General features: G+C 44.9%; 1 protein-coding gene across 3 annotated transcripts in view; it reads right to left on the reverse strand.

The window, feature by feature from the left end:
• Nucleotides 1-27170, reverse strand: part of KIAA2012 — a 119419-nt gene that overhangs the window by 68985 nt on the left and 23264 nt on the right. For 2 of the 3 annotated variants that reach the window (XM_082397045.1, XM_082397043.1), the window contains 7 exons: nt 25966-26149; nt 24919-25061; nt 22235-22403; nt 18808-18957; nt 14770-14940; nt 12267-12377; nt 845-913 (listed from right to left, as the gene is read on the reverse strand). In XM_082397045.1, coding sequence (XP_082253171.1) covers nt 845-913; nt 12267-12377; nt 14770-14940; nt 18808-18957; nt 22235-22403; nt 24919-25061; nt 25966-26149 — 997 coding nt within the window. The remainder of the gene's footprint in view (nt 1-844; nt 914-12266; nt 12378-14769; nt 14941-18807; nt 18958-22234; nt 22404-24918; nt 25062-25965; nt 26150-27170) is intronic. The other variant, XM_082397044.1, reaches the window with a different exon arrangement.

Below are 27170 nucleotides of genomic sequence, written 5' to 3' on the forward strand. Positions count from 1 at the left end.
AATGCTGGGCTCCCAAGTATTTCTCTGCTTACAGATTTTGAGATGGGCAAGCATTTGACGGTGCCCTTTCTCCTTCTAGTTTTGCAGTCTCTAGCAAAACCACTGCCCTCCACCCAGCTCTGGCTCCAGCCCTCGATCTGTGACCTTGTTTCCTGTTGCTATAGCAGGTCTCTCATGCAGGATTCATCATTGCCTGCCCCAAAATAAGCAGTGAGGAAGACCACACACACTTCTCTATTAATCAAAGACTATTTTTAGGAGTGAGAGAAAGTCTTTACATAATTCGTCCTTTACCCCTGGTTTGAAGCAGAAGCAGCAGTGGCAGTGGGTAGAGGATGAGCTACACTCAGCTTTTGCTGATTTCTCCACGGGGGAAATGAAACAGCAAAGGAAGCTTGGACGAGGCAGAACTGGCCTCAGTCTTCCATTTAGAATACAAGCCCGAGAGTCTTTTCCAGATAGCTTTCTAGTTTGTGGATGTGCAGTTTGAACTGTACACAACTCTGGGAGGCAATGCCCACCTCATTACAATGTGAGTTATGCACTGTATGATCTGCAAAACCCACAGGACATCTCTGCAAGTTCTCCTTCCGGGGCCAGCTCAGCACAGACATTTGGGTCGACTTTTCTTCTCTCTCAGACCACAGCACACAGGGCTGCCCATGAGTAACTCTTGAGGATACTCCATTTCTCAGGCTCTCCAAGAAATGAATCTTCTTTCCTACTTATTAGTATATTTGGGGAGAAATTGTGTGTTTCTGGAGGTCTGGGTATGAAATAATATATATGTGAGTCAAATAACATAGAGGAGAAGTAGAGGTGACTCTGTTGGGGAGAATCTTACCTTTCAGAAGATGTTGAATACTAGACTCTTCCTCTCCACAGCTGATATTTGAATTGACAGATTCACAGGCTGAAAAACAATAAGGGTTTTACCTGAGAGTGTGGAAAAGTCTTGAAAAAGAGCTATTTTTCTTACCCCAAGACAGGGGAAAACAAAGTGGATGGCTTGATGCCTAAGCCTCATAATGAATTAGATAGTTTTGAAAACCCTTAGATGCTATCATGGAGGGAAGGTTGATCTAGGATTTAAAAAACATTGAAGAAGATAATATTTTTATTTATTATAATATGTTTAAGGGTGAAACCCTGCAGATACTGTGATGCTTAAGTTCTGAGAGGAGAACTTTTGACAGAACAAGAGCATGAAAGAGTTAATGCCTGACACCCGCTGTGAAGAGATGTCCAGATTTGAACAGCAGATGTGCTGCGGGACCCCAGTGCGTGCAGCGATGGGGGGGATGACAGACAAACGTGAGGAGCCCCTGCTTCCAGCTGTAGCGCAAATTCAAGGGTTGGACCAGGGAGACAGGAGGAATTCTAGCCCATCTGATTCTAGCCAGAAAGATAGGCTTTTGCACAGCCCTGATGAATTTTTTTTTGCAATCTCTTAGAGTCACTTTGGATGAGAATCATTCTCCTAGCTGTCCTTGTCCGTCAAAAGGAACACTAGTTAAAATAATGCTGTTTTAATGGCTGAGGAGAACTAGGATGACAGACCAGAGAAAGGTAGTTAGGGGAGAGGTAATAGATAGCAAGGAGATCAGCTGAGTGAATCTGAAATGGAGGAATGGCTTTTAATGAGAAATTTGGGGTGTGTGTGTGTGTGTGTGTTTGTGTGTGTATGTCAGAGAGACAGAGGTATGAGAGATCAAGGAGATAGAAATAGGGAGGAAAAAGCTCAGAGGGAATCAAATATATCTGAAAAAGATTTTAAGATCTGTCTAACTACCCCCTCCCAAGCTCATTTCCAAATACATGTATGTATGTATGTGTATATATTTATGCTTCATCGTCTCATTACTGATAATACATATACTAGAGACATTGCCGAAAAAGATTGTTTGGTTTTACTGATTTGCTGAAGTGGGGGGCTTGGAGAAGCCTGCTCCTTGGTGCTTTCCCACCTTCGTGTGCACGCACGCAGCCGCGTGCACACACGCAACTTAGGCTGAGCAGGGCAACTTGGGATTCTGAGAACCAACACTGGAGAGAGAAAAAGCCATAATTAGTGTTAATTGTTGACCTTACAGTTCAAGAATAGATGCTCTGGAGAATGGGAAACGAGAACAAACATTAATTATTGAGTAGGGACCTTGGAGACAGACACTCTGGATTAAAAAGAGAGAGAGAAATTGCATAATGAATGTTAATTTTCCCTCAAAGAATTGAGTGGTCGGTGGTTGGAAGGGAAAAAGAGGCTAAAACAATCATGAAAGAGAAAGCTCAATGTGTGTCAGGGTGAGAGGGCGCAGGAGGGTTATACAAACACTCTCCATTACTGCTTTGCGTCTTCCTTACTCACAGCTCCCAAGGAATTTGCTATCAGGGTTTTCCTTAGAACTCGTATTATTTACCACAGTTGTGGGTAAATACCGCTGGGAAGCTCAGCCACTTCCCCAAGAGCACATAAGCCTGAAAACAGCCACAGTGCATGACAAGCTGAGAGGCGCTCAGCACTGGAATTTATTTTTTATGTGCGTCGGTGGGAGTTTGACTTTAAATAAAAGGAGGTACTGGAGCTGAGTGCCACATGGGAGAGGGCTGTGGTCCTGTGTGTGCCGCCGTGGGGTGACTCGGGCTCCAAGGCCTTGATTGTTGTTTTATCTTAATTACTGTACACAAGACATCCCGAAAGTCATCCTCTTAGCTGAAAGTGAAAACAGAAAAATGATAGTTTGAGTAGAAAATGGGAGATGAGAATTGTAGCCAATTTTGTGAAGAGACACTACAAACAGGTTTGTCACTGGCTGCTCAGAGTGCTGGCTGGGCTCTCCACATCCAGTCGGCGGCCCTGGGGGTTATCCCTCTGCCGCGTCTCCCGCGTCTGCCCACTGCCTTCCATCCAGGCCCTGGTCAGCTGCTGTCTGGATGATTCTACAGTAGGCTGAGCGCTCGGCCTTTTCTCTTGCCTATTCCTGGCACACAGGGTGGGTTGCATGACATCCTTCCTGAAGCACCTGTGATTTCTTGTTGCCTAAAAAGCGGCATTTCAGCTCTATCCTGGCACACAAGGCCTTCCCTGGCCTGGTCCTGGCCTGCCTTTCAGCCCCATCTCCCCCCATGAAGCCCCTCCACAGGGCATTCTTACAGGCTACTCATCATTTCCCGCATGGACTCTGCTTTCTTATCTCTTTGCCTTTGTTCATGCTGGTCCCTCAGCTGGTCATGTCTTTCTCTCTTCTCTGTTTATCCACTTCTACCAGTTTCTTTCTTTTTTTTATTTTTTATTTATTTTTTACTTTTGGCTGCACCGGGTCTTAGTTGCGGCATGTGGGATCTTTTAGTTGCAGCATGCGATTTCTTAGTTGCACCATGCATGCGGGATCTAGTTCCCCAACCAGGGATCGAACCCAGGCGCCCTGCATTGGGAACACGGAGTCTTACCCACTGGACCACAGGGAAGTCCCTCTTTTTTTTTTTTTTTTTCCTATTTTTAAATTAATTTATTTTATTTATTTACTTTTGGCTGCGTTGGGTCTTCATTGCTGCACGCGGGCTTTCTCTAGTTGTGGCGAGTGGGGGCTACTCTTCGTTGCGGTGCGCAGGCTTCTCGTTGCGGTGGCTTCTCTTGTTGTGGAGCACGGGCTCTAGGTGCGTGGGCTTCAGTAGTTGTGGCGCATGGGCTTAGTTTCTCCGCGGCATGTGGGATCTTCCCGGACCAGGGCTCGAACCCGTGTCCCCTGAATTGGCAGGTGGATTCTTAACCACTATGCCACCAGGGAAGTCCCCTCTTTCTTTCCTTTTTTTTTTTTAAATAGAATTTTGTTTATATTTATTTTAAAAAAAATTTTGGCTGCACCTCGAGGCTTTTGGGATCTTAGTTCCCCAACCAGGGATCGAACCCAGGCCCCAGCAGTGAAAGCACCAAGTCCTAACCACTGGACCACCAGGGAATTCCCTACCAGCTTCCTTAAAGTCAGTACAAATAGAGATTCCCCTGCAAAAATCCTTCCTTGTCCCGCAGGTTAGAATTCATCGCTCCTTCCTTGGAGGCCCCGCATCGTGTTGTTGAGACTTCTGTTACAGCACTCATCTCATTCTGCCTTGCAGAAGAGTCAGTTGCTTGTGAATTTTTTCTCACAGAGGCTGTGAGGTCCTTGGGGGCAGCAGCCACAGGGCCCAGGGTTGAGCCCTGGGAAGTGGGAAGGGAAGAGCACAGTCTCTGGGATAGACGGGCCTGGGAATGAATAAGCTCAGCTGCTCACCAGGTGTGATCAATGTGCACAAGGGGGTTACCCTCCTTGTGTTTCAGTTTCCTCACCTGTGGTACGTGAATGAAAATACTCCGTTCAAAGGATTATTGGATGATAGAATGAGATGACATATGTGCCTGAGCATGTTTGCTCTTGATATCAACATCCTTCTCTTTCCCTTGAACATGGTAGGCATTCTGTCCATTTGATCAAAAGAGTCAGACACAATATTATGGGTCTTCTCTCTTTTAGGTCCGGTGATATTTTACATTGGAATTTTACTTAATACTTTATGGTATACTGCAAGTATGATCTGGTTTGGTTGTCATAAAGCAATGCAATCTAGGATGGCAGGTATTATTATAGATGCATATTTTTTTTTTGGTGCTTTTTTCTCTTTATTGTGTTTTCAAGGGAGAAATACATCATCTGTTTACAAAATAGCCCTTGAAAAATATGAGTACAGTTACTATAAAACAAAGCAAACTCTAGTCACGAGACACTATGTACATCATGCAAAAGCAACAGTCTGATCTCCAGGTTATGAAAACTAGAATTAAAATGTCACTACACAGAAAAGGTCCAAGTTCCCAGCTTGGCAAAACTTGGGTGCAGTTACATGAAACGTTTAATAAACTGAACTCTTTTTCCCCAATGTGTAAACAAAATGACAAGACTAAATCTGTGCCTGGCAATTTCAATCTAACTCTGAAGCTACACAGAACACACAGACACCTTGTAGACTTCACCTGTTAGTCTGACCATCTTTTCTTCTTAGGTGGTAGGAGGAAGGGCAAGGTAACTGTGCAGAGCAAAGATGTGGGAAGTAGAAGTACTGTACACTAGACATTACAAAGTATGGTGAAAAGAAAGCCTCAATTAATGCATAGCCTAAGGGGGAAAAGACTACACTCCAACTTTGGAAAATTAATGTAGAAGGATAGGGGAAGAGTTTAAGTAATCGCAGTTTAACATGAAAAATGCACGTGTGATAGAATGGAACACAATGGAGGATTCAAAAGCGTGCTCACCAGAAAAATCTGTTAGGTTTGCTTTGTCCAGATTAAGAAAGAATATATAGTTGCATTATATGCTGTAACAAAGAGACTCAGAAAGATAAACATGTATTTCTGTTTCAGGTAAGAGTCTAGAGGGAGGCGGGTAGCCCAGGGTAGCTCTGCTCCCTGAAGTTATCTGGGCACTGTGCTTCCTTATATCTTATGGTTTCATCATCCCCTAGAGTATTGCCTTCTTCCACGTGGTTGAAGCTACTTCACCACTACAACCAAGTCCAAGGGGAAAAGGGAGGAGGAAGGCAATGGTTTCCTTTTTTTAAAATTAAAAAAAAATTTTTTTTTTTTTGGCTGCATTGGGTCTTCATTGCTGCGCGCGTGCTTTCTCTAGTTGTGGCGAGCGGGGGCTACTCTTCGGTGTGGTGCGTGGGCTTCTCCTTGCAGTGGCTTCTCTTGTTGCGGAGCCTGGCACGCAGGCTCAGTAGTTGTGGCATGTGGGATCTTCCCGGGCTTAGTTGCTCCGCGGCATGTGCGATCTTCCCGGACCAGGGATCGAACCTGTGTCCCCTGCATTGGCAGGCGGATTCTTATCCACTGCGCCACCAAGGAAGTCCCCAGTGATTTCCTTTTAAGGAAATGACCTGGAAGTCGCACAAGTTACTTCTGTTCACATTTCATCAGCCACATCAGTTATGTGACCATACCTGGCTGCAAGGAAGGCTGGGAAATATAATTTCTAGCCAAGTAGCATGTGTTCAACTAAACTTCAGGGTAGGGGATTCTGTTAATAACAGGAGTAATGGAAAAATGGATATTGGGGAACAAGTAAGTCTTTGCTACTGACAGTTTCAATCAATATTTATGGGCAGCGTTCTGGGAGTACCTATGTTGTTCTCTGGGATATTCAGAAGTAGAGGAGGGGGATCTATCCTTAGGAGATCTTGGAAGAGGATGAAGAAAAAGAGTAAAAAAAGATAGAGGAAGTAAGGGAGTGCCTGGTGAGAGACCCAGGTAGTAAGAACTACTGCTGACCTAAGATAGCAGCAATCAGTGTGGGCTGAGGTGGTCAGGTGAGGTGGTACAATGAAGGTGGGACTTCAGCTAGTCCTTGAAGTCTAGGAACCTGAACAAGAGGGCCTAGAGGCAGTAAGTTCTAGTGAAAAGAGCTTTGGCCGAAGTAGGTACAGGAAGATCTGGGTTTGAACCTTAGATTTGCCGCGTAGAAGCTGTGTGACTTTGAGCAAGTCACCGTACCTCTCTGGGCCTCAGTTTCCTTATCCATAAAATGAGAGTTTTCAAACTGTGGTCTCATAGTTCTAGTGACTCTGCATAGACCCCACAGCCAGGAATCATTTCAGGAAGGAAAGAATTAGCTGGGCTCTGAAGAAGTTGTTGGGGGACACAGTCAGACCATCCCTACTTTAACCAGGCAGCTCTGCTTTTATCCATTTTATCCATAGGTGTCCTCAGAAAGTCTGTTTGATAAAATGCTTCCCCTGCTTAAATGCTGATGAAGGTGATGCCTACATTCCGTTTCAACTCTAAGGTTCTCTGAAACAGAAAAAATGCGAGGGAGGTAGAATTTACAGCTTTACAGGCTCTGTAAGAAACAATATAAGTACATATGCAAAAAATAAAGAGGAATTAAATATTCTTCAACACTTCATATTGACTTTTTTCTTAAAAAAAAGAATTTTCAGCGGATTCAAAGAGAACTATTATTTTTGACGTTTTTCTTCTTTAGAAGGCATAAAGTGGCGATAATATGACATTTTCAGCCAAATACGAGGGAGGGGAGTCTTTGTACTTATAGGAATCATGAGAGGTTTCTGTCAAAGGAAAGAAGACTCCCCAGTGGTTTTTAGTGGCTCTCTGCAGGTGGCCATCAGAACACCTTCCAGTGTGGGCTGCTGATGCGGTGCTGGGTTCACTGAGGTGAGGCAAAGAACCCGCTTCCCTCTGAAGTCCTGACAAACACAGCTATCACTGCCCTGTGGTCCATGTGACAGACCCAAATTAGCCCCATGCCGAGCCTCGTGGGAATCCCCCATAACTTCTGCAAGGGGAGGAGAGTATTTGGGTCAGGACTCAGTGGAGAACAGAAACCACCAAGGTATTTTAAGAAGAAATGGAGCTACTATAGAGAACTTAGTGCTTACAAAGTTGCTGCAGCAACTGCCTCTTGACAGTGTTCACGAGCTCGCTTGCCTTTGTAAGTAGCCAAAGTGCCTCTGCCTCACTTCTGCCCTTCAAATCTCATGCAAGTGCATCTATTTGGCAGAACCACGTCTGCATCCTGCCCCCTAACTGCAAAGGTTACCTGGGAAATGTGGTTTTTAGCCTTCCAGCCTTTGCAGTACAGGAGGGCAGTGGAAGGAAATGCTGGGTACCAAGCGACCATATCCAGCCATGTTTTTCTTTATTTCAACATCTGAGAACTGGTAAATCCACCAACATGATTGCTTATGGATTATTAACAAACACTGATTGGGCAAAAGGGCCTTATTGCCACCCAGTCTTCCTCCTACCTTCCTCTACTTATTTTTACCTGGAGATGGAGGGATTGTGGACTCAGTGATTCAGAACTGATGTTTGGAAAATGAAAACAAGAACAGTCATGAATTATTGAATGACTGAGATCCTGCTTCAGGACTTAGACAACAGAACTGCTCTACGGAGAGAGTCTCCTTGGGAAAGGGGGTTATTTAGTAACATACAGCATTACAGCTGGAAAGAACCTTAGAAATAATGTTTAGTATTTTCCAAAGTGTGTTCCAAAAACTAGTTAGATGCACATGATGCTTTACTAAAAAACAAGAAAGAATTCAGTGGTCAAATAAGTTTGGGAAACATCGCATATCCTCATCTTGAGGAACCACAATCCATATTAACACAGTAGAGGCTCCTGCAGTAAGGAATCTGCTTCGCTTTAGCCTACTGGTTTCCAACTTATTTGGCCTCAGAACTTTTTTTTTTTTTTTTTAACAGAATGCCTGGTAACCTTCTGAGGACTTGGAGTTCTACGGGATATACACTGGGAGGATTGGATCTAATCCCAGTTCCTCTTTCTCCATATGGAGAAGCTGAGCTCCAAAGCAGTAGATTTATTTGCCAATGATCACAGAAATCAGGGTGATAGAGCTGAGAATAAAACCCAAGACTTTGGATATTTAGTCCAAAGTTCTTTCTTCTTCCTCACGCTGTCTCATCTAATGGACTTCTTCACTTTCTTTTTTAATTAATTTATTTTATTTAATTTATTTTATTTTTGGCTGCGTTGGGTCTTCGTTGCTTGCTTGCACGCGGGCTTTCTCTAGTTGCGGTGAGCGGGGGCTACTCTTCGTTGCGGTGCACATGCTTCTCATTGTGGTGGCTTCTCTTGTTGCAGAGTATGGCCTCTAGGCGCGTGGGCTTCAGTAGTTGTGGCACATGGGCTCAGTAGTTGTGGCTCACGGGCTTAGTTGCTCCACGGCATGTGGGATCTTCCCGGACCAGGCCTCGAACCCCTGTCCCCTGCATTGGCAGGCGGATTCTTAATCACTGCGCCACCAGGGAAGCCCCGGACTTCTTCACTTTTAAATCTCCAGGCATCTTCACTAAAGCAACAACTGCTAAGAGAAAGGCTACTCAAGGAAAATCATATTTTGTCAAATATCCCACCAACATGGAAGGATCCTTTTACCCATGAGTCCCCACAACCAACATTATCACAAATGACAAATGGGGAGAACACAGAGAAAGTCAACTACTTAGCATATGTTTGCCCCCAAATAATCAGTGTTTTGAGACTAGCTGGGATATTCTTGGACCCTTCATTTTTCTGTTTACCAAATTGCAGACCATCAGGAAATGACACCAGTATATTATCTATTATGAAAACAAATTACTCCCAAATCTAGTGACTTAAAACAATAAACCTTTACTATATCTCACATAGTTTCTATGGGAATCTGGGAGGGGCTTAGGCCTGTGATTCTGGTGCAGTCTCTTGTGAGGCTGCAGTCATGATGCCAATCAGGGATGCAGTCATCTGGAGATTCCCCTGGGGCTGGACCATCTCAGAAGTCACACACTGTCACTTCTGTCATATTCTATATTTATCAGAAGTGAGCCACTATGTCCAGCGCACACTCAAGGGGAGGAGAATTGGGCTCCCCCTTTTGAAAGAACAAGTGTCAAAGAATTTGTAGACATATTTTAAAACCACCATACCAAGAAAGAGTTGCAAGAGAGAAGGATGCTAATTAAATGACCAAAAAACAAGGCAAGTTTCGGGGGTAAAAATCCTTTTAGGACAAGAGCAGGTGTCAACTGGAAACTCTGAAAGAGATGAAGAATTTAAATTTGCATGGGACCTGGAGTCCCAGACTGAACCACTGGCACAGACATTCTTGAGCTTCTTGCATTAAAGAACTTCTGAATAAAAGAACTGAAAGAAAACTTCTATTGCTGCCACTGTGACTAGGAGAATAGATGAAGGATTTGAATCAAGGATAAGCAACTCCAATGTTCCAATGTTTTGACTTGTATCCTTCCAAGTTAAATTTTCCTTTCTTAAGCCTTTGAATTTTCTAAGTGTTGCAATATCCCAACACGACCAAGAGAGTCGAATTCCAGCTCAAGTCTTCACATCTTTTTTTTTTCTTCTGAAGGTTTATACTCATTCTTTTATGCTATCTGAAAGCAAGATATCATGATCTAATTGCTTAAGAATTCATTTCCAAGTAGATGTTGGCAGAGTCTGAAAGTCTCAGAATGATCAGACAGATCATATTTCCGCTTTAACCCAAGATTTTTTAAAATTAAAGAACAACAACTATGATCCCCCCCAAACTTTCCTTTATGGCACCTGGGGTATTCTGTCCATGCATTTCTTGGACATATGATAAAGATAAGAGGTTCTCTAGGACTCTTCTAATATATTTGGGAGCTAAACAACAAACGGATACATATAAATACAGTAATCACAAAAGTGGGATTGAGAGAGAGAAATGGGTGAAAGCTACATTGTAGCAGTTCAGTGAGATGAAGTGGATTTATTGAGGAAAATATCCCAGAAAAGATGAACCTTCCCTTGGAACTTAAAATGATTCTAAATATTTGAGGGCAACTTGGGCAAAGGCTGGGAGATAAGAGAAGGAAGACTGGATGTTTGGGCCATCAGACAGATGAGAAAAGGGTGGGCCTGAATATAGTGGGAGGTGAGACTGGAAGAGTAGGGTGGGGATGGTGATCAAGATGAATTTGAACAAGCAGCTGCAAAGAATTTGGTGTGGGTGGAGCAAATCCTTTGCAGGAGTTGAAAATGTTTTTCAGTATCCTGCTTCCCAAAGCAAAACAAAACAAGGGCTTTCCCATTAACAGAGACTCTTAGAAAGCTGGGCCTGTTCTATGGGCGCTTGTAGGGAGATGTGGGTTAAGGTTCTGCCTGCCTCCCAGGGCCCTATGCAATCAACGTCGAGGCTGGAGGTCCACCAGCTGTATATGGAGGACAGGCTAGAGAGAGGGCATTGACTGACTGACTGATTGACAGATGAATCATTTGTTCATTTATTCAACAAGCTCACAGTGAATGCCTTTAGGTTTGAGAGGCAAGTAGGTTTAAATACATTGTTCATGGGACTAAGACAAGATGGCAGGCAAGTCTCGATTTATTCAGCATAAATTTCATTTCTCTCTTTCTTTCTTTTGTGTGGAAATTATTGAAAGACTTTCAATGAACATTTACTGTGATCCTGCTATGTTTGCGTCAGGGACTGTGCTAAGTGCTGAGGATGCCAAAACGACCGAAACATGATACTGACGAGATGACAACAAACTTAAACATGTAACTTAAATATTTCCTTTTCTGCTTCTGGCTTTTGCTTTGCCCGAAAGGGAGCTATTTCTCTTGGAAGAGAGTGGACAAATGTGCAGCAGGTGAACAGCATCATGTCTGCGTTCCAGCTGTTGTACCAGCTGTGTCACAGTGACAGTGGCCTCCACCTGTCTCACTCCTGCTTCCGCCAGTTGAGAACCAAGTTATTTTTATACTCATATCATGGGACAGCCCAAGTGGTGATGGAAGTTCTTTAATGGTGGTTTTGGAACCGAATGCATTCTGTTTTCTGGAAATCCATATACTAAGTGGCTACTTCCACAGCAACAGACACAACACATAAAACGCAGCAATAGTCAACAGCTGCTGCTGGTGGAGTCGATCCCCTTATTTCGAATGAGAGGAGGAACCTTGGACACAAGGAAGGGTTGACCCAAAGTCATCTGACAACGGAGAGGACAAGCCAGGGCTACTCAAATCTCCTGGCTCTGATCTCATGCTCTTTTTGTTGAGGCAGTCATGACATCACCCACCGAACGAGTGCAGATTTTAATCTCCCGCGTTAAGAGGCCTGCTGGCGGTACGGCTCATGCATGCACATCATGATGGTTCCTGGGTGGCTGACACTCATCACCCTCTGACTTCATTTTTTTTTTTTTTCCTTTGCAAGATGGTTATTGCCCAGAGCCAGCATCCCTTTTCCAAAAAGTGAACATGCCAGAAGGGTTTTTGGAAACTGCCTTGATATCTGTCAGGAGCCAGATGATTCACAGCAATGAACCAATGCACATAACAAGGATACCCCTGATTGGATTACCAATTAGCCACCTCCACCTCTGGAGGGTGGTTGGAAAGAAGAGAAAAGGCAGTGTTTAGTTTGGGCAAATACCAAGAGGGCTTTGTCATCCTCATCAAGGCATCAGCACGGCACATTAGGCCTCCTCCAAGCCATTCCATGGGAACGTCTCTCTCCAGATGCTCCAGCAAGAGCAAACTTGTTATGCAGACATTGGGTTATTGTGTCTGAGCTACAGAAGCATCCCTGTGTTCAGCGAGAGGGGAGAAACTGGCTGACTTGCGTCTGTTTCTAATGATGTCTCTGCTGCTGGGGAGTTTTGGAAGCTGCAGGTAAAATCTTCCCCCAAGAAAGCGAGGCTGACCTGGGATGTATCATCTTACCTTCACCCGACAGAAGCTCCTCGGTTTGGGTAGGCCTTGGGAGGGACAGGCAGATGTTTTCTCCATCTGGACCCAGCAAGAAGTGTCCCAGTGTGGGGTCTCTGGATTTTTCTTGAGAATAAGCACAAGCATGGGCAGTGTTAGCACCAGTGCAGGGGAGGGAGGCTGAACCTGGACCGTGCTCCCTGAATCCCCAGCGCGCAGATGCCAGTGTGCTCAGGTGCTTGCCAGGGTGCAGGGCCAGCCCCACTCCCGGGATTCGGCAGAACAGGGCCAGCGTTCACGCCCCATCATCTGGAGTCAGTGTGGGATGAACAGGGCGGGGCTGCCATAGCCTACGTCGTGCCTTCTGTGAAGGTCTAGAAAAGGGGGAATCCTCTGGTTTCAGGCGGCCCTCCAGGGACAAGGTGAGCCTGGAGGGGGCACCTTGTGTGAAGGAAAGGGAGCCCCATCCTCCAAGTGTGTGCAGCCCAGCTCCTGGGCACAGGGCTCTGTGGTTCCAGCCTCTGCTTCCTGCTCTGTCACATGCCTTTGTGCAGTACTCAGCGGCACAGCTGCGTCCTGTGGATCAAATGCTGGGACTGCCTAGTGACTCCACGGGGCTCAGGCCAAGGAGGAGAAGGAAGCTCTATTTCTCTCAGTTGCTTAGAAAGATTGAGGGTGTTTCTATAACTTTACCTTCCCCATTTCCAAGGCAAAAGGGTCAGGAGTAGAGCTGGCAATCAGCCACAGTGGACGCTTACAAGTGTGTAAACACACACGTACACAGAGGCATCACACACACACATGGAAACACACTCACACATACTTACACCAAGGTGTGCACTCACACGTACATATATACACACTCACAAGGCGCACACACATATGCAGGTGTGCCTGCAAGGACACACATGTATCGTACAAGGACACACAGCAACACATGCGTACTTGTTCTCAGGCAGGCCTGCATAATCACACATACATACACGAGCACACAAGTATACACATGTACTCCCATAGCTATATAAGCACACACATATCCTAAGACACACATGTGCCCACACACACACATTCATTTACACACACTCAGCCTACACGCTTGAGGCTTCAGGCTGCACTCGTCATAGTCATCGCCCTGGCATTCATTCTAATCAGGTTCTCCTTTTGTAAGGGTGTCTAATTCGGGGTGTGTGTGTGTGTGTGTGTGTGTGTGTGTGTGTGTGTGTTTGGTGTGATTTGTTCTGGGCAATGCGACCTCCTAGGAATACCCTTGGTGGTGATGCTACTGTACCTAAAGTTCAGCTCATTAGCTCAAAATTAAGAGAGCATCATTGCCTTGCAAATAGAAAAGGGAGGAGGTTGTAAGAGAAAGGTTCCATTTGGAAATAGTTTGTAAGTTTCTTTGGTGAGAGAGAGAGAGAGAGAATTTGACTTCGACCATTCCAGCCTTAAACAGAGGAGCTGCAAGCCCATCATGGAATTATTGATCCATGTATTGAATTTATGCTTACAAGGCTTCAAATATAAATAAGTGCTTGGGTCGAGGCAGGGGGAGCGCGAGCGAGCAGGATTTACATAGTGAGGCGTCTGTGTCTGAGCGAGCCTGGGATGGGGCGAAAGCTGTGGTACCTGTTGTCTTCTTGGTGGCTCTCAGTTGCCACGTTCCTCTCGAGTGTGAGCTTCTCTAGGCCCTGAGTGTGATTCTGCTGTTAACAGAGATACTTTGTTCACATTGTCTGGCACCCAAACACACACCATCTCCTTCATCTGGTGCTCAATCAGAGAAAGCCGCCCATCCTCCGATGGGGGAGGAACAGCTGATTGGGCTGCACTTTCTAGAAAATGGTTTGTTGGTCTCCAGCATGGCCCCTCCCTAAGGGATTTTCAGGGGTAATTTGGACCCTAAGCAACTTTTGCTTTATGTGCTGCATTTAGATCAAAGCCCCCGTGGAAGCTGTTATTGCACTGTCTTAGTTTCCTCCTGGACGGTTGGCTCTTAAGGATAAGAACTCTGAGTGGGGCTAAGTCATAGAGGGTGTGGCCCTGCCTGCCTCATCCTTCAGTAGAAATCCAGAGTCCTTTTCTCTCTGTGCCCAGGCCTCAGGCTCTGCCCTGGGCCGGAGGGTGACTCCTCCCCGGGGGCTCTTCCTGTTGGCAGGGTCCCCAGGCTCCCTTGCCCCGTGCAGGGTTATGGCTCAGAATGCCTGGTAAACCCAGTAGCGAGTCTCCCTGATGAGCGCAGGGAGCTGTGTCATCACACGCTGCTGCCAGGAGCGAGGAAAGCACAGAACAGCTTGGCAGTGCATGTTGGTGCAGAAAACCCTTAAAACATGTACTGACTCTTGAGGAATATGCATAGTGACCGTTAATCCCACTGACAGCATTGGAAACACTGCTGATTTCCCTTTTTCAATGGGGTGGCTTTCAGACAGCTTATGTGTGGCCCCGGAAGATGATTAGAATGAGCCCAGAGCCACAGACAAGCCAAGAAGGTGCATCCGTGCACCCCGGGAGTGATTACCTTGTCCTTCTGCTGGGAGTGCCCCGCCGGCGCGTCTCACACGTGGGGGGCCCATGGCGCTGCTGTGGCCTGATGTCCTGGGGCTGTCCAGGCCCCTCTGGCTCTCTGGACCTTTTCTTCCTTCCGTCAGGGACAGTGGTGGGGTACCATCCTGGGATGGAGCAGCGTCCTCTTCAAAAGCAAAAGGAGAAAAAAGCATGAGTGAGAATTTGGATCAGCAAGAAGGAGAAGGAACCTCTTTTCTTTTTTTTTTCCTCTTTTTTTTTTTTTCAATAAGAATGTGTTTTACTTTTTTTTTTTTTTAATAATGAAGCTGCTTTTCTTTCTTTTTTTTTTAATTTAGGGAAGGCTCTTTTATTTATTTATTTATTTATATATTTTATTTTTGGCTGTGTTGGGTCTTCATTTCTGTGCGAAGGCTTCCTCTAGTTGCGGCAAGCGGGGGCCACTCTTCATCGCGGTGCGCGGGCCTCTCACTATCGCGGCCTCTCTTGTTGCGGAGCACAGGCTCCAGACGCGCAGGCTCAGTAGTTGTGGCTCACGGGCCTAGTTGCTCCGCGGCATGTGGGATCTTCCCAGACCAGGGCTCGAACCCGTGTCCCCTGCATTAGCAGGCAGATTCTCAACCACTGCGCCACCAGGGAAGCCCGGAACCTCTTTTCTAATTCTGTTGATGGCTCCTAGTGTCTAGGATCACTTATTCCCCCCATTCTCAAGTTTGTCTCTCTTTTCCAGCCCTGCTAGGGAGCAGAGGCCAGGTATCTCCCACAGCCAAGGTGGGATTACTCTTGGCTAGAATAGCGGCCCTTCTGTTGGGGAACCTCCAAGAACTGGGAGGAACTGAACAGTGATTGTTGTTATTCTCATCCTATTGGTGGGCTCCTGAGACAGGAGAAAGACTAGGGAGGCTGCAAGGTCCTTCCCCAACTGGGGAGACCCCAGCGTTAAAGCTCATGGGACTGTTGGCTACAGAGTTCCAACCACAAAGCAATTTTTCTAAGCAGAACCAGTGATCTCATGGCTCCTCCAGGTCATAAAGTACAAAGTAGCCCCTTCTAGATGGTAGTTAGAGGGTAACGGGATGGATGATAAACTCCACAAAGCATGTCTTGGCCTCCATCTCTGTTCTTTCTCTCACTCTTTCCCAAAACTGGCTCTGCTCTAGGGGCTGCTCTAGGGAGGGCAAAACCCAGTAATCTAAAAGTGATTGGGACCTTGTCTTAATCTCAGAGAGAGTGGTCTTTATTTCATGTTCAACACACTCTTGGCGTTTGTGTTTAAAGGCTAGCTTCACACACAGTCTCCAAGTATCACAAGCTACTTATTTACAAAGGGAAGAGGTGTCTTTACGATGGACAAAGACATCTCTTTAACCAAATAATGAAATTTCACATCACTTATAATGGAACAACTTATAACAAATGGAATTAATATACAGGGATATTTTGTGTCCCTTGATGTAATGTACCGAGAAGCACACATCACCAACATGCCATTCTTGCCAAAAATGTTTGATCTGAATCTAATCATGAGGAAACAAACCTAAATTGAGGATAATTCTGTAAAGCAACTAGCCTAAACTCTTCAAAAATGTCAGTGTCATGAAAAATGAGACTGGGGAAGTGTTCTAGATGAAAAGATTCTAAAGAGATGTGACAGTTAAATACAGTGTATGATTCTGAGTGGAATCCTGGATTGATTGGGGAAAAAAAAACAACTGTAAGGAATATTACTGGTGTAATTAGAGAAATTTGAATGTGGACTATATATTAGAAAATAGTATTACATCAATGTTAATTTTCTTGAATGTGATAATTGTACTGTGGTTACAAGGAGAATATCCTTGCTCTTGGGAGATACGTGCTGATAAGGGATGAAATGTACAAAGTCTGCAGTTTAGTCTCGGATGGTTCAGCAATAAAATAAAATATGTATGTGTGTGTGTGCGTATAAAAAATCTGGCTTCATTTTTATGATATGAGAAGTGAAACAATCCAGGGCTAAGCACGTAAATGGGTCTGTGCAACCTCTGGGGCAATGAGAGTCCCACTTACTAGTTCTAAACACCCTTGCTCCAGGGACCCCTGTGTGAGAAAGATTGCCATGAAAATCTTGCCTCTTTAGACTTTTTTTTTTTTTTTTTTTTTTTTAATGCATCTACTACCCAGTTGAGTCACACACTGAACTAACATACTGAACTAACCAAGATACCAGGGACTTCTTAGCCCAGCTTCCTCCTGGCAGGGTAGCAGAGGATGGACAAGCTCTAGATACTGGGTCCCCAGTGGACATGGCAGCTCAAAAGAAGTGGAGGGCAGTGTGAGGTGTGCAGCACCAGAGATGAAATTCCCTGGTGTTGCCCATCCCTCCTGGTGGCTCAGGCTGTGCCCCTGACATTATGGTGCACAGGGGCAAAGCTGCTTTCTCACCTGTCTGCACACAGAGTGACCCTTGCCATATGAGGATTTAAAAAAAAAAAATTATTTATTTATTATTTATTTGGTTGCATTGGGTCTTAGTTGCAGCACACAGGATCTTCACTGCGGCACGGGCTTCTCTCTAGTCGTGGCACGCGGGCTTTAGAGCGCGCAGGCTTAGTTGCCCCGCAGCATGTGGGATCTTAGCCCCCTGACCAGGGATCTAACCCGCGTCCCCTGCATTGGAAGGCGGATTCTTAACCAATGGACCACCAGGGAAGTCCCCATATGTGGATTTTTTAAAAAAACTTCAAAGTCTTTAGGATGATTAACTCTCACTTAAGAGATATGGTAAACAAGCCCCTGCCTCAATAATCAAAGGACGTTCTCAAAACGGAAATGTCTCAAGAACATCCTGACCTGGGTTCATTTTTTTTTTATTCTCAGAGGCAGTGCAGTATAATGAATAAGAGCACAGATTCTGGCACTGGAAGGCCTCAGCTCCAAGCCCAGCGAGGCCACTTATAATTGTGTGACCTCAAACAAGTCACTCATCTCCCAGGGCTTCAGATTTCTGATCTGTGAAATGAGGGTAGGACTGTTGTGAGAAGTAAATGAGATAAGATGTGTTAAAACCTGAGGCCAGTGCCTGGCACTGAGGAAGAACTCCTTAAATGTGAACGTTCATCCTTCTACTTCTTCTGATTACCACCACTCAGAGATCACCTAGCATTTGTCATACTGTCATCTTGCCCTTGGGGAAGGAGCTTCAGTTTTGTGAAAACGTAGAGCTTTCTAAATATGGCCCATTGTTTCCAACCTATCAACACATAAAAATATACACTTTGATGCACTCATATGTATAATTTCAGATGTCCACGTGATGTTTTGAAAAATTGGAGTGATGCCTTTTGTTGATATTATGAACTTCTCATGAATGGTCCCAAATAGATTAGAAATGAAATTCCATTGGTTAAAAACATGGGAGAAACTATAGAACGTGCAGCAAATACGTAGTAAGTTTGGTGCTGTTTTACATCTGCAACCAGGAAATATTCGTAGGGGGTTTGATTTAGTGAGTAAGTAACTTGTGAGCTAGACAGGAAGTTGGTTTCACTGCAGCACTTTGGTTAAGGCAGCTGCTGCCTGAGCAGAAGCCATCTTCAAGTGGCCGGGGAGGAGTGGCCTCCCTTCTAGCCTCTTTTTTTAAAAAAATTAATTAATTAATTTATTTATTTTTGGTCGCGTTGGGTCTTCGTTGCTGAGCGCGGGCTTTCTCTAGTTGCGGTGAGTTGTGGTGCGTGGGCTTCTCATTGCAGTGGCTTCTCTTGTTGCGGAGCACGGGCTCTAGGAGTGCGGGCTTCACAGTTGTGGCTCGTGGGCTGTACAGCACAGGCTCAGTAGTTGTGGTGCACGGGCTTAGTTGCTCCGCGGCATGTGGGATCTTCCTAGATCAGGGCTCAAACTCGTGTCCCCTGCATTGGCAGGCGGATTCTTAACCACTGCTTCACCAGGGAAGTCCCTCTAGCCTCCTTTTTATGGCTGAGGACCCTGATGTGTCTTGCCTTGCTCTCCTTTGGAGTGAGATCCCTGTGGGATGCTGGAGGGAAGGAATAGCTACCTTGAGGCGAGAGTGTGTCCCTCCCTGTGTCTACTGGGAGATGTACTGTTAATTCCCTTGGCCTTTTCAGGGGCACTTGCTTCAGGGGAGGCCTCCATAAAGGCCTGGACTCTTCTTCTGTTTCTGGTGCTGACTCAGGGTGTGGAGCACCTAGGAGACAAAGAGAAAGCCAAGTTGTAGTAGACATCTGTGGTTTTTGCCAGCTGTCTCTTCTTTTTGGGGACCCATCTTTCTCTCACTCAGACCATGTGGTTTGGGTGGTCCGTTCCCTGACTCCAGGGATGCGCAAGTGACTGAAGCCTGGCTAACGAGAGCACCTCATTGCTTTAGCCATGGTGACTGGGTCCGGGGTGGGCACATAGCCCAAGCCTGGCCAATCACAGGCAATTTTGGTACTTTTTGCCAGAGCTTTTAAGAGGCATATCCTTTCTTTTTTTAAATAAATTTATTTATTCATTTATTTATTTTTGGCTGCTTTGGGTCTTTGTTGCTGAGCACAGGCTTTCTCTAGTTGCAGCAAGTGGGGGCTACTTTCCTTGCGGTGCGTGGGCTTCTTATTGCCGTGGCTTCTCTTGTTGCGGAGCATGGGCTCTAGGTGCGGGGGCTTCAGTAATTGTGGTGCGTGGGCTCAGTAGTTGTGTCTCGCGGGCTCTAGAGCGCAGGCTCAGTAGTTGTGGCACACGGGCTTGGTTGCTCCGCGGCATGTGGGATCTTCCCGGACCAGGGATCGAACCCGTGTCCCCTGCATTGGCAGGTGGATTCTTAACCACTGAGCCAACAGGGAAGTCCAAGAGGCATATCCTTTCTACCGGGGTTAACAAGTTGTCATGGAATTGCAGGAGGCCACCTTTACCACCACATGGGGACAATGTGCTTGAGAGGAAAGGCTAACAGAGCTGAGAGACCTAGACAAATTGTGCCCAGAGGACATTTTCTGAGGCCTGGATCCAGCTGAGCCTGGAGTTGGCTGGTCCTTGCACTATCCAATTACATGAGTGAATACATTTCTTTTTTTGCTTAAGAGAGTTTGAGTTAGGCTTCTAATACTTGTTACTGAAGGAGTCCTCACTGACATACAAAAGAAGGAAGAACTCAATGGATTCACTTTCTGTATATTTTATTCCTATTTTTCATTTGTCAGTGTGTTGGTAAGCTCAGTGGATCTAATAGGTTTAAGAATCTGGTCCATGATGGCCTGGTGACCTTCCTTCCAGGGTCATCATGGGAGATAATCAGGATTTAACCAAATCTTGCAAATAGTCCTATCTTTGCATATATTAAGCATGTCTTTTTTTTTTTTAATTGGAGTATAGTTGATTTACAATGTTGTGTTAGTTTCAGGTGTACAGCAAAGTGAATCAGTAAGCATATCTTTTTATTCTAGTGTTTTGACATCTGGGACCTTACTCACCCTGGGGAGGCTGTCCCTCCCAGGGCTAGCCAGTTCCTAGAGACAGTAAAGGACCACCTGCAAGTGCACATTTCATATGGAAACCAACCATTCTAGAGCCCCTCCCCCCTCTCCCCAGCCATGACCTCCTTAACACTTCCAGGCCACTATCCCCCTGCCTTAATGACCCCAGGGCCAGGTACCAGACAACCAGGGACAGCCCTGATGCACAGAGCCTGCCCAAACTTTTCAAACTAGCCAATCCCAAACCGGCTTAGCCTGCTTGCCCTGCCTCGCCCATTCCTTCCTGCCAAAAATGCAATAAAGACTCTTGCCCATCCCACACGCGCCACCCCCCTGCCCCGCCAGCCCTTCTGCTTCCTAGCTGACCCTGGTTCTTCTCCATGTGGCCTCGAGGGGCATGGCATGCCCTCTCCTCTTGTGAACTGTGAGTAACAGACTATCTTTTCTCTGGCAGTTGCCTCCTGATCTCTATTGGCCTCATCATACCTGAATAATAAGAAAAACCTACATTGAAAAATACTGTAATACTATGTGTTTTTTTTTAAGGAGCTAAGTAATTTTTTTTTGAAAGTTAAAATCTACGGAGTGAAATGTGCAGATCTTAAGTGTACAGTTCAGTGAGTTTTGACAAATGTATACATGCAACCAACCAAGATTTAGAACATTTTCATCACTTCAGAAAGTTCCCTTATGACCCCTTCCATTGACTGGTCTTTTAAGATTAACAGACATGCTTCTTCATAGTGAGAATTCCAAACAGCCGTAGAGCAAAAACTGAGAAACCAGTGGCCGTTTTTGCTGAAGTTTCTAGAAAGCTCAGAACTAGGACTTCTTCAAAATTGGAGTCAGCTGTTTAGAGAGTTGCCTTTTGCCTCAGCTTGCCCAGAAAAGTCCCAGGGGCAAGAATGTGGAATGGCTTGGGAAGGTCAGAAAGAATTTCTCCTTGTGGTGCAGGGTGAGCTGAGCGGTCACTCAGAAGCCTCTTTCAAAAAGCCTTTCTAAGTCCCAGTTGGAATTGCTCTCCCTTACCTGTACTCTCTTAGCACTTTGCTTAGAAGCTCAAAATCTCTTCCCTGACAAGGATTGTAGAAATCATCTAACATTACATAATAATGGTACCTAATTCAAAATCAGGAAAATGGAACAGACTCACAGACATAGAGAACAGACTTGGCGGTTGCCAAGGGGGAGGGCAGTGGGGAAAGGAAGAACTGGGAGTTTGGAATTAGCAGGTGTAAACTATGATATACAGGATGGATAAACAACAAGATCCTACTATACAGCACAGGGAACTATAGTCAATATCCTGTGATAAACCATAATGGAAAAGAATATGAAAAAGAATGTATATATATGTATAACTGAATCACTTTGCTGTACAGTAGAAATTAACACAACAATGTAAATCAACTATACCTCAATAAAATAAATTACAAAAAATCAGGAAAATGGCTCTTCAGACAAACTTCTATCTTTCTTTTATAAAGCAAAGGTCCAAAGATCCAAATATCCTTTTTATCTTGGCTGCCAGGTAACTCATCTAAATCCGGTGCTTACCAAAAGCAATGAATTCATCCCAGATGTCTGATAACATCTATTTCTCTACTCTTCTTAACCAGGTGTTTTATTTTTTCAATTTCAATTTTAGTTGTCCTTTTTAATACATTGCATTTATTTGTTGTAAGCTGCCTGAAAATTCTTGCACCTTTATAACATCTACGGTGCATTGGACTTAATTTATGTGTATGGCTGACTTCCATTTTCTTCCACAGTTTAGCAAAATGCTCTGCTTGATAAGGACTCAATAAATATTTAAAAAATTGAGTTGAATATGACCAGAAGAGAACTACTTGTAGACTTATCCTTTTTCTTTCTTTAAAAAAAGTTCTCTCAAGGCGGTGACCCTGAAGAGTGTCAGCCATGATTTAGGAGAGGGCTGCGTTAGTGGGACCCACACCCCAATCCTTCCTGGCCGGCCTGGTTCCCTCAGGAGACCCAGTCACAGGGACCTACCTCTTCTTCGTGCCTTTCCTTTTGGGGGGTGTTGGGTATGGAAATGAATCTCCACAGGGAAGATGAAGAGCTCTGCTGGGGGCTTATTGGCCTTAAGTTGACTCCTCAGGGGGTCCAGGACTCTGGGTGATTCCTCTGAGATAGGAGGTGATTTCAAAGCCATTGGTGCCTGGAGAAAATGTAAAAACAAACACACCCCCATATGGCAGGTATCTAAATCCTGCTGCCTGCAAGGGATAAATGACATTGTATCTTATTGAATCTCCAGCATCAGAAGCTGCTGAGTGTAATGTCGCTTCTGTACCCAGGGCTGGGAGATAAAGCTGACAGACCTGGAAATCGGTCAACTCACTAGAGTAGGGCTGCTTTGCTTCATGGGAATTTGGTTATGCACCCGTTAACCCAGCCTCTGATTGCTCTGAGAAGTATAAATGTGGTAAATTCAAGAGCCTTTGTGAGGAAATACAGTCCTTCTCTTGCAGTTGGGAAACTGAGCCAGATTAAAATGATAGAGCTGAGATTTCCATGTCCGGAGAAGGAGAAATCTTGGCTTGTGTCGTTAAGAGAAAAAAGTATGGCTCAGACTGTGGACTGTGCAAACTTGTAGATAAGAAAGGGCAGAAAATAGGAATACACATTTGTGTTTGCTTCCCTCATGTCATCTCTCTAAGCCTCAATTTCTTCCTCTGTAAAATGGGGGTAATCATACTGCCCACCTCATAAGTTGCCATTAGGATTAAATGAGCTAATTATATGTAGTTACAAGTGTTTGGAACTAGGCTTTTTTCTATGATATTTCTTTGAGAGAAGACTCTTCTTTCATTAGGGTTTAATACCTAATCTTGCCACTAGCAGAATACCTAGGTGACTCCACACATCTGTAATATGAACATAGCTAGAAAAAAATCACTGTGTGTCAGAATCAGCCACAACTGTAACCCAGTTTTTTAATGTCCAAAAAACCCCAAAACATATGTGTGTGTGTGGTGTATGTGTATATGTATATGGAGAGAGAGAGAGAGAAAGAGAGAGAGAGAGAGAGAAAGAGAGAGAGAGAGAGAGAGAAAGGAGCTACGGGTAGTACTTAGAGTCTCCTGTTTCCAATTATTCAGAAGTTGCTGAAAATTTCTCCTTTTAGTTTGCAGCTTTTAACATACGAACTTGGCTCTATGAAATGTATATGTGTGCTGAGTTTCAGGGACTTCAATTTCACAGGAGGAAAAATAAAAACGTCTCTCACCTTTTTAGTGTTCAAAAAGAAAAAAGATCAGAAACACACACAAGTATCCTAACATGTTTAGAGTTGAATGAGGAAGGAAATTCACCCAAATATATTCAGGGTAATATGTATAACTATGAGACGTTAAGAAAATGATTAACCCAACACATGCACATAGCGTCTTTATGTCCCTGGAGACCTCCACTGTCCAGGTGCCAGCTGCCCACCAACTGCCCTCTTCTGAATACTGACCTTGTGTATTTTGTTTGACAAGGTTTGCATTGGGAAATCTATGTGGAAACTCAAATGGTTTGTGTGAGGTATGGCTGATAAGCCAAGCCTTAATTTCTCTATTGTAATTAAAAATTTACAGAGTTTTAATATAGTGGAAAATATTGCTTTCCTTACTAAATCATATACATGGGTTGAGGGAAGGGATTCCTGTCCTCTGAGCCTGGCTCGGTTCTGGGCTGAACTGGGTGTGAGATTGAGGGCTTTACTTAGGCCTGAGTGACCCTGGCAGGTCAGACCTGCTGTTTACTCCTGGTTCCAAGGAACCTGGGAAGACAGATGCCCTTCTGGTATGAATGGAAAGGTTTAGATCAGCTTAGACATGGGAAATCTGAGAAAATCCTGAACAGACTGAAAACGACCTCCCTCACTGGCACCAGGACCACCTGGTATGCCCATGGCTCCTCAGGGCCACTTCAGATGGCATGAATCCCCACCATGAACTAACATTGCTGTTGTTTCCAGTTGGACACAAGGTACTTTCACATAAATACTTCATCTCCTTTCATCCTTCCATCAGCCCTGTGAGGCTGGCATTATTATCTGTGTGCACAGAGGAGGTCACTATAGCTCAAAGTGGTGAGCCACTGGCTCAAGTAACACAGCTGCCACAGGCAGAACATTCCAGAGTCCCTGCTCATTCCCACTCAGCACAGGTGCCTCCCAACCAAACTGAAGAGCCACACAGAATTTCAAGGCAGGACCAGGCCAGAGACAGCAAAGGACATCTTTAAGGAAGGTATACCTGACTTCTGAAGGGGGTTGATAAACCTGCAAAATTTATCCTACATTTTCAAAAGTGACAGACCCTCAATTAAGCAAAACCATTTCTGGGTTCCAGCATTTTGAGTTTGATGTGGGTCAGCTGCTTACAAACTCAAATTCTGTCCTTACATGCTTACAGATAAACCTCAGCCCCTTAACAGAAAAAAGGATTCTGTTGGCACCAAAAAGTTTGGTTAACACCATATTGCTTTAATCGGGGGCAGCTGAAATTTCCTGTACTTCACTATTTTCAACATTTAGTAAATTACTACAGCTTTAGTCCAGCTCCACCCGGTGAGCTCAGAAGCAAGTAAGGCCTGTTCTCTGAGACATCCCTTTGAGTCACCTCATTCCTAGATTGAGATTAATCTTTTAAGCACGCGCATGCTTAAAAGCACACACACACAACCTTTTTCCTCCTCACTTCTCCAGATGTGTTTTTTTCTGAGCCAGTGGCAGATGCTACAGGAGGGAAAAGACATCTTTTAGCAGGAGGCTCCTGGAACAAGTGGCTGCTTCTGCCCTGGTAGAGTTTCATATTCCCTTGTTTGTCTGCAGAAACGGGATGGGAACAAGAACTTATTAGTTGCTGGTGTGGGGATGGACAGTTGACTTTCAACTTTTATCACTTTTGGGTTAATGGGAAGAGAGGCAAAGAGAGTGCCGAGGCACTCAGACAGCCATGGCTTTGGCTGAGGCAGCTTCAGGGAGCCCTAATCTCATTATCTGGGTTGGGTTCTTGCTGGCTGAGTCAGGTGATGGGGAGAATAATAACGATCATAATAATAGTTACTATGTGTTAAGTGTTAACTATGGGACAAGAATCATGCAAAGTATTTTAAATTTATTTACTTATTTATTTTTGGCTGTGTTGGGTCTTCGTTTCTGTGCGAGGGCTTTCTCTAGTTGTGGCGAGCGGGGGCCACTCTTCATCGCGGTGCGCGGGCCTCTCACTGCCGCGGCCTCTCCCATTGCGGAGCACAGGCTCCAGACGCGCAGGCTCAGTAGTTGTGGCTCACGGGCCCAGCCGCTCCGCGGCATGTGGGATCCTCCCAGACCAGGGCTCGAACCCATGTACCCAGCATCGGCAGGCAGACTCTCAACCACTGCGCCACCAGGGAAGCCCGCAAAGTATTTTATATGCATTAACTGAATCCCCATAATAGCCTTATGGAGGTATTATTATTATTCCCATTCTACAGATGAGGAAACGGAGCCTCGGTCAGATTAAATAACTTGCCCAAGGTCACAGGTGGTAAGTGGGGGTAATTTGAGCGCAGGCAGTCTGACTGCGGAATGTGTGCGGTCGAGGACTGGTCTCATTCCTACCTCCAGCTGGACTTTGGCAGTTATTTTCTAAGGTGAGTGGCATGAGGAAGTGACACTCAGCCTGCCTCAGTGCTCTCTGCAGGATCAGGTTTACCGAGATCAACAAGCAAGACATTCAGCTTCTTACCGCTGAGATCTGCCTTCCTGTTGGGGAAGGCGACTCCGTAGAATGTCGTGTGGGATTTGTCACGCAGGAGCCAAGAATGATCGATGCGGGCATGCCCAAGGGCCCTCCTGGAGGTTTGCTGTGTTTCTTCATGGTGGCTTTCCTTTGAAGTGTGGATACAACGGTGATTCCCTTTTGACGTGTCCTAGGGAACGACAGATACGCATTCCTGAAAACAGGTTTTGTAAAGGAACGGAGCAGGTTCCTATAACAGTCAGACCTTGTGGCTAGACTGGTGGTTCCAAGGATGAAATCTCCTTAGCAGCCTGGGAAGAAAAACATGGTTATAATGGCAAGATATTTCATGATGTTTATTATAATAAAACATTTTATTATTGGTGATGGAGAGAATGACATTTAACCATGCCTGACATATAGTGCTTTCCTGCAAAAAAATTAAAAATCAAAATCAAAAAATTAAAAATCAAGCATTAGTATCACTGTCTTTTCTTTTTGGCAAACTTTTTTTTATTGTAGTAAAATATACATAACATAAAATTTATCATTTTAACCATTTTTAAGTGTATAGTTCTGCATTAAGTATATTCACGCTGGTATCATTGTCTTTATCCATCATAAAATGTCTCTTCTCTCCCACTAGGTGGTACTTCTCTTCTCCCCCTTTCCTGTTTCATTGGCGTATGACCTGCTTGTAAGTCATACATGTTTATTCAAGATAGGAGCACGTGTTGTCTACATTTCTCTGAAGCACTGTCACCTTGTACACACACACACACACACACGGGCCTTAGAGTTTAGAAAGCATTTTTACATTTTAACTTATTTAATCCTCATAGCAACCTTGGGAGGTGTGTATGATAACAGCTCCATTTTACAGAAGAGGTAATTCAGGTTCAAAGTTAGTAAGTTAGTCACCACAGCTAGCAAGATGCAGGACTCAAAACAAGGCTCTTCCAGCTCTAAGGCCAAAAAAGCTCTTTTTTCTAGAGAAGACTAGAGCTGCCTAGATGGGGTGAAGAGTGTAGGGAGGATCTGTGGTTAAGTAAGATTGGAAAACCATGAGTTAAAGCTAAACCAGCCACTTTACCTATAGAACTACCTATGGTCCATGGTCAAATGTGCACTGTGACCCTCTGGGAGGAGGACATGGTGTGCTGCATTTCCCAAATGTATTTGGCCAAGAAACCCTTTTTTTGCATGGAGCA

The sequence above is a fragment of the Balaenoptera borealis genome (genome assembly GCF_965194805.1).
Source record: "Balaenoptera borealis genome assembly, chromosome: 6".
NCBI lineage: Eukaryota > Metazoa > Chordata > Mammalia > Artiodactyla > Balaenopteridae > Balaenoptera > Balaenoptera borealis.